This window comes from Podarcis cretensis, assembly GCF_951804945.1.
Source record: "Podarcis cretensis genome assembly, chromosome: 1".
Classification (NCBI taxonomy): Eukaryota; Metazoa; Chordata; class Lepidosauria; order Squamata; family Lacertidae; genus Podarcis; species Podarcis cretensis.
Window position 1 is genome coordinate 58,612,546 of NC_137170.1, and position 8,380 is coordinate 58,620,925.

Consider the following 8,380-nt stretch of genomic DNA (forward strand, 5'->3'; position numbering starts at 1 on the left):
TAATGCTTCCTGGAGACTATGCAACTATTAATAACTCTGCTTGACATTTATTCCATACACAGTTAAATATTTTTGAACAATTGCACCATCAGAAACTAACTAATCTAATTACTTACCATGCTAATTAGTCTGATTACTTTCCATACCAATGAATTTGCCTTTACTCCGCGTATTTTGAACTCTTACTCAAGTCCAACCACCGTGTAGCTCACAAACCAGCAATAAAATTCACATCATAAAGATGCAAAAGCAACGCAGTTAAACCTTTTGACAGAATGGACTTAGGAGTACTTAGGTGGTTGTGTTATAGACAAGAAGGTGGTGCTTTATCAATTTGCTTTCCCTCAGTTGCATGTTCATAAAATTTAATTATTAGTAATGGTGCCACACACACGGCCTAAGCTAATTTAATATGTTAAGTTAATGAGGCATATGTTGTCCTTAGGCTGTGGTTCTGCTTCCATGTAGTTGCCCAAGGTAAGTAACAATCCCTTCCAGACAACCCAACTGCCAGATCAATGTGGAAGCTGCCCTGTGGCACGTACATCTCTGCAGGTGGGCAGGAATGCTGGTAAATATTTGTTGTAATTATACGCAATGCTGATGATGATATTTGGCACAGCAAAGTGACTAACAGGGTAATTAGCAGCAGGAGATGGGAAGTCTCGCACAAATCTTGCCTTGGCTGGGTACTGCCTAGGTGGCCTTAAGGCAAACAAAACATTATTCTCTCAGTCTCTCCATCTGACATGGGGTAATGCTACATTAATCCCGCATCTTACATGCATATGACCTGTGCAATTTCAGCCATATGCAGTTGAAGGCAGGCTGATTGAAATTGCACAAGTCCCCAAGCAAGGCAGAAGAGAGCTTAAAAGCTATTTTCATGCTGAGTCTGCTTGGAGTTACGGAGTGCAAAAAGAGCTTTTAAGCTCTCCACCTTGCTTGCTGGGCTACACCTGCTCAGCACGCTATGGGATGCTCAGCAAGATCTCGCAGGAGCATCCCTAGCCTTCTAGAACCATTGCACTGACCAGGCATTGTCCCACAAGCACAGCCAAGTGCTTAAAATCTCTTTTCATGCTGGGTAAGCCAAGCGGACCTGTTGCAAAGAGAACTTTTAAGTGTTCCACCTGGCTTGCTGGGCAAGGCCCCTTCAGCACACCAGCTCTGAGAGTGCTGGGGATATTCTCTCTCCCCCTCACCTGCTTGCCGTGGGGCAGCTCCAAGCGTTTGACTACACACAATTTTCGCATATGCCAGTACATGTAACCCTTGGGGCTGAATGAAAGATGTGGGATTACTATGCTGTTCTATTTTACAGGCTTGTTCTAAGGCAGGGGGTGGGGAACCGGTGTCGCTTCAGATGTTACTGGACTTCAATTCCTAAAAACAAACTATCCAAAACTTTTTGAAAGTACACCTGTAGATTTCCTACCTGCAGGTTTCAAATCCTTGGTCATAAGCTTTCTGCATCTGGTCCCATGTTGGAAGGGTGCTGTTGAGAGCTTTACAAAGCTCAATGGCCTCTTCTCTTGAAAGGCTATAACGGCGGTTTTTCTCAACGTGGAAAACACCTGCATATCTGCAACTTATATTCAAATCTGTGAATTAGAGAAAAACAAAGAACTGATTACACAATGACACTGGCCATTACATTTTAAATACCATATCAGATGTTTGGCTGTTTCAAAATCCTAGTAAAAAATTTATTGGCATTACCGAACCATTTATTTAACCAAAACCACTTTAAGCAAACCATACAATTCTGGAAGGAGCAGAGGAGATTTTACGTTTTTGACCTTACACTCAAGACGTATCTGAGAATTTGGTGGGCAGCACTGCACAAAAGGGCCTTGGAAATATTAAGTAGTTCTTTCAAGTTACAAATGAAGTTTTCCATGACAGGAGCATGTTGGAGTTAGTTTCCTCTTGATAATACCTTCTATATAATCTGAAACATATCTATTTACATTAGCATAAACCTTCTCTAAGGACTGGCATTGGTTCAAAATGCTTTTTTTTTTTTTGCGTCAGAAAAATTTTCTGAACAGAACATGTCAAGAGGAGAGGAAATGTTCAAGGTTTGTATCCTCATTCAAGTTTGAAATAAGTATTAGTTTGAAATGCAAAGGTGGGTTTTGAGGATTTTGTAAGCATGGAATGCTCACTATTTAATGAGGAGAACTAGCACTTGCAAGTGCAAAGGATTTTCCACAAGCAGAATCTCAACTGTGCTTGGATTCCAACATGGGAGCAAGTGGGGCATTCTTACCCAACATTCTTTAAGTTTATTTTTTCCCCTTTCCAAGGCAACACTGGCCTTGTCAAGCGTACCAAGGAATAAATAAATGCATAAATCTCTACTTGTGCTTCACCAATTAGTAAAGTCACAATTAGTAAAGACTAGTCCATGTGCCAAATTTGCAGTTGTCCACAACTTTTGTCAAGCATTCCTTTAACTGGAATTCTGCAAAGTGTTACTGCACAAGTTGCAAGTGGCATAAACCAGTCATAGTATGAGGGAGAGGAACTCAGATTCACACACACACACACACACACACACACACACACACAGTTTCCCTCTCCCTCTCTCTGGAAGGTTTTTTAAAATCATGACTTAATTCCTGACTACATTCTCAGTATTAATACTACAGCCTTTCTCCAATAATTTGGCTTTATATCAAATAAACCATTGTGTCAGAAAATATAGTGCAACCAAACATATAGGAGGTAAATGGTGTCCTTCTAAGGCCCTTAGCACCGTCCTAAATATTCTCCTTCCCTAATAAGAAAGACTGACTATAGCAGAGGTAGGGAGCAGGTAATGCTTCTCACAGCATGGAAATATTACCTGCTAATGTCTGCAGAGAAAGCTGCTGTTAAGGAGATAAGAGTAGGGGCCAGTGGAAATCCTAAGGGAAGTCCTCTCAAATGTGATCTGAGAGAAGTGCCCTTAAATGGTGTCCGTTGCTGATCCATTAAGCATGATGGACTCATGTTGCCTAAGTGTTCCATCCCATTTGCAATGCAATCAGAAATTGGGCCTCAGCTATTTTCTTCTTCCTTTGTCCTTCGTAGTTGGCAGGCACTGGCATGGCAATGTTGTTTTCCTGACACCATGTGATGTTCCATAGCTGGAAGCCAATATTGTTTAATAATGGCTCTTAAGAGAGGCAAAACTCGCACAACAAGCTGTAATTGTCCTAATCATTAATCTCGGCCAGCCCATAAGACTTTGGTGATTCAACATGAAACCATGAAATGCCCCTGAGCATGTTTCAGATTTTAAAGAGCATGGAGATCGTTAACCCACAAGCACAAGCCTTCGTAGCCAAGCCTTTGCCTGTCTTCTTTTTCTTCTATCTGCCTTGTATCCTGTAACCTCTGCAGCAGAACGCCCTGTAAGATCATTGCTAGTCAGCTGTAGGCCCCACGGCTGATAAAGAAGGGGAACTGGGCAAAGTGGTGGCAACAATCCCTTACAAAGAATGAAGCAGGGATTTTGCTGCACTTCCTACTGAGGGTCCATCTGAATTGGAAGTGAAATTTGCAATGGATTCACATTTCAGTCCTAACACAGAGCAAAAGCTTTTAGCTCTGAGGACAGTAGCAACAAAACTCTACGTCCACCAGATGGTTGAAGTCAGGCCACAACTCTAGTTTTTCTCAGGAACAATTATCCCTCTGGCCTCCATGAGCCACATTCCTTGTTCTTCTCCCTCCGTGTTTCTGATTCCTGCTGGCAACTACTGTGGCAGGATATGACAGAAGCAAGATGGAGAATTATCAGTGATTCTGCCCTCACCTAAAGAAGGAACCTGCCTTCCATTAGCTCCTTCCCTACACAGATTTGAAAAGCCCCACTCCTGGCAGAACCAGGAAACAATTGGGTCTTTGTTTCCACCTGACCCGCTTCCAACCACATCTCCAATGGCTTGAAATTGCAAGCTGAATAGGAAAAATGGCTGCTGGGGGGATTGTTAAGCAACCCTATAAATGCTACTACAATAAGCTTCCCAATGGCCATTATTTTATTATTATTATTATTATACATTTTTATCGATTTTTTAAAAAACATATCAATTCCAACAGTCATACAACATATCTTCTCATCTTATACAATATTTTAGACTTCTGTCAACACCTCTGATGATTTTCTGTTCTTTGTCACTTGGCCATTATTTTTCTTCAGGAAAAGCTGCAGTTTAGGCTGAATTATACAGTACACATTTGAATCCTTTCCAAGTGACTATCTCTCTTTCAGAGAGATTTCTGTGCCTTGTTTTAAAGACACTTCCCATATGATGATACTCTAAATGGATATCACCTTCCATGTGGGAAAATGGTGTCTAGTTTGTGTAAAGCAACATGTTTAAGGCCTCCTTTTCATCATGGGTAAGGCACAATGGCCTGAAGCCACTGCATACAGTGAATGCAGACGTGGGGGAACAGATACAGTACACCCAACTTTCCCACAAAGAAGTGATATTTGTTTAGGAAATTGCCATGAGGCTTTCAGAAACCAAGGGCTCAAATGTAAGAGCCGAAGAGTCTTTTTCATCCCTGCTAACATAACCACACAGAGCTAATCATTCACAACAGCCTGGCTTTGCATCCGTTACTTGAAATAAGTATATGCAAACATTGCTTCTCTATGACAAATGTTGAATGTTAATAATAATGAGGGTTATTTTTCCCTCTGTGTTTTCTTTCCTTTTTAAGTACAGAACCAGCAGGTTTCACACTCAGACAGGCTACCATTTTATATTTTAAAACTTAGTGCACCATGTAATTAAGAGATGTGTAGGCACATCAAAGTGACTGCAGCAGCAAAGTATTTGCAGAAATATTGCTTTGCTTCATGGAAAAAAAAGGCAAAGAGAACTAGTATTTAAGCATGCAAAACTGCAGATGGTTGCCATGGGGACCAGGAAGTGCTCATCTAACTTTGGGATTTTCGTTTCTGGTTTCTGCGGTTCAGAGCAGAATGTTTGAGACATGGGCAGGATGTGAGAAGTGGAGCCTGTAAGCTCCAATAATATTAGGGTTCTGATGCCGCAAAGCATAGTTCTTCTATATGTTTGACATGAATTCAGATTTAAGCTGTTGTGCTGTGTTATTTGTCCCTGAATATGAGCACCAATAGGCATTTTATGGATTAGTATCTTGTAAAGCTTCTGTACAGCCAAGCATGAGCTAAATTATCTTTTCAGTCTGTTGAATTCTGAGGTGGGGAACATGTAGCCCTCCCAGGTGCTGTTGAGAACTCCCATGAACCTCAGCCAATATGGCAAATAATCAAAGAAGATATGGTTGGAGAAAAATAACATCCACCTCTGTTCTAAACCATTTGCATTTAGTTATGCTGCTTTCTGAATCTTTATATATCTGGAAATGGAACCAGGTTAAAATGGAGTTCCACAGGTTGTTTCCTTATCAGACAGCATGGCTAAGTTCCCATTGCAGTTCCTATGTCAAATTACAGCATGCCCACTAGACACATCTCCCACAAACTGTTAAATTGTATTGTTACATGTGCTTCGCCTCTCTCAATTGTACTAAGTTTGACTGGTTTTTCTTTCCTTTCAGAGGTTGAGCTTTGGTGGAGGCGCAGCTTATCTACCACAAACAGCAAAATCTATTGCCCTTTGTCGGTTCTGCAGAATGAGGCAGTCCCCAAAAGGGTGCTTTCCAGAGTTCAAGGCTGGTCCTCTCTCTCTGCCCCACTCAAAACTGCAATTTGTGTTTCTGTTTCAGGGAGAGTGGGGGAGAAAGACTTGCTTTCTGCTAAAACTGGCTCTCACATTTCAGAGAGGTATCTATTTCCTAGCCATTTTAGGCCATTTACCAGTGTCTTTAACAACAGATGTGCCTGGCAACTTGGAACATTTATAGTAATTCTGGCCTCTCATTAACCTTCCTGTCCCAAACTTCAGGCTCCTTGAAAGTATTTATCACACCCACACAACTGCTTTTCAAACACACCTTGTTCACGAACCTTAGTTTGGTCGCTCATATTTGTATGTGCAGTATGTATCTGTTAAATCAGATTCATTACAATAATTGTGTTTTCTTCATTACCATTTATTTGGGCTACAGATAAAACCAAGCTGCAGTGTGAAGCTTTGAAAAACCCAATGGCTTCTTGATGAATTATGTCTGATTTCACAGCACATAAATACAAGGAAAATATGCATTGAGTAGTATGAAATTCATCTCAGATCCAACTTTGATTAATGTTTACATTTTTCTCTAATCTGGTTTCCGTTTCCTGACTCAGATATGCCAGATGGTTTAATATAATCACTATCAGGAGAAAAGTCATTGGGTGCAACACAAAGGAAGTTTACCAACCCCAAATTTCATTGAAATAAAATTATTGTGCTTTAAAGTGGGTGGAACTGCATGCTTTAGTTCCAGTGACTACAGTGGCCAGGCCTACACAACCTAGTAAAAAATTTCTTTCTGGCATTCTTAATATATGAACAACCGGGACCATTCCCCCCCCCCCTTTTTACAAAGAATTGGCAAAAGGAAGGTCACATCTTTTTAATTTATTGACACCCCACTGTTGAAAGACATCAAAATAGAAATTCAGCATTATACACAATACTGAGCAATACCATTCCAGGTTTTTTACTTTTCCTCCTGGTTCTCAATAAAGCACTCTAAACACAAAACAGGATTGCTCTTTACAATGCAAGCTGAGCTTCACAACTACTTCTGGCAATGCATAGCAATTAAAACAAACGTCCCATGGTGACTAAAGAATAACTATTTCCCAATATTTCAGTTGTTCTATTGAAGCTGAACAGAGAATTGGGTTCCTAAAGGTGAGCCTGTCCCAAAAGACATCATCCATGAACCAGCTTGAGACCATTGTATTACTTTGTATTTTACTTTTGGAAGATATATTTTGTTTTCAACCGTATTGTTTGTTTCAAGAGGGTGACAGCATCTCTTTACAAAAAAAGGTTGGCTAGCAACAAGTGTGGTATTTAAAACTTAAGATAATAAGATACCGTAGAGAGATTCCACAAATGTCACAGACATATGAATTGGCAAGCGTATTTAGGATTAGATGTTCCACTGGATAATGGCTACAGACAACTATGAGTAATAAAATAGTACCACAGACAGGATGATTGGTGACATGGAGATATGTCTGAGTAAAATTCCACAGGGTGTTGCGTGGGGTGCAGTCTTCCCATTTAGCTTCTTAGCTTGTTGAGAAAGTCACCTCAAGTGACTTGCATTTCTTGAGTATATCTGCTTTGTTTGTCGCCCATTGTGGTTTGTTTAAGTTGAGGATGATTTTCCATCTACATGGGGGATGATTTATTATCCATGGACAATAAGCACGAGTGGTATAAACCATGGCATTTAAATATTAAAGCATTAATATCCACATTTTGCCCCATGCCTAGACCAATGCTGAAGTATATGCTGAAGTGTCTCCAAGATTTTTTACACATCGCTTGGGAAGACAGACGAACTAATGCCAGTGTACTGGAAGAAGCAAAGATCACCAGTGTTGAAGCAATGATTCTTCAACATCAACTTCGTTGGACTGGTCACGTTGTTCAGATGCCCGATTATCGTCTTCCAAAGCAACTACTCTATTCCGAACTTAAAAATGGAAAGCATAATGCTGGTGGTCAACAAAAGAGGTTTAAAGTATCTCTCATAGCAAATCTTTAAAAATTAAGTATAAACACTGATAACTGGGAAACACTGGGCCTGCGAGCGCTCCAATTGGAGAACAGCCTTTACCAAAGGTATCATGAGCTTTGAAGACACGCAAACTCAGGATGAAAGGGAGAAACATGCTAAGAGGAAGGCATATTTGGCAAACCCTCACCGTGATCAACTCCCACCCAGAAACCTATGTCCCCACTGTGGAAGGACGTGTGGATCCAGAATTGGCCTCCACAGTCATTTATGGAGTCACTGTTAAGACCGAGTTTATGGAAGACAATCTTACTCTGGTATGAGTGATCGCCAAAGAAGAAGATATCAGTGAAGACTTAGGCAGCAGACTTAGGCTAAGAGAGACTGATTTGCTGAAGGGCACCAGCAAGCTCTATTTCCTGTAAGCAACGTTCAATTCTTTGTCCACTAGCAATTTCAAAGAGAATGGCGTCATGAATCAAACCACAGAGTGATGTACGTGCCAGCACAGTGTAGCAGTTAGAGTGGCAATATATGCTCAGAGACAAATCACCACCAGGCCATGAAACTCACTGTATGACACTGGGTCACACACTTGTGACTCAGGCTAACCTAAAGAATGGAGAAACTACATGTGCTAGCCTTGACCAACATGGTACCAACTCTCACCAGTAACATCCAGTAACCCTTGCAGGCTGGGGTTTAT

The 8,380-nt window shown here is 40.8% G+C and overlaps 1 protein-coding gene across 17 annotated transcripts in view; it reads right to left on the bottom strand.

Annotated features, from left to right (window-relative positions):
* The window catches only part of CD44 (CD44 molecule (IN blood group)), a 72,176-nt gene that overhangs the window by 38,841 nt on the left and 24,955 nt on the right, over positions 1-8,380 (bottom strand). For all 17 annotated transcript variants that reach the window (XM_079950933.1, XM_079950926.1, XM_079950935.1 and 14 more), the window contains exon 2: positions 1,439-1,604. In XM_079950933.1, coding sequence (XP_079807059.1) covers positions 1,439-1,604 — 166 coding nt within the window. The remainder of the gene's footprint in view (positions 1-1,438; positions 1,605-8,380) is intronic.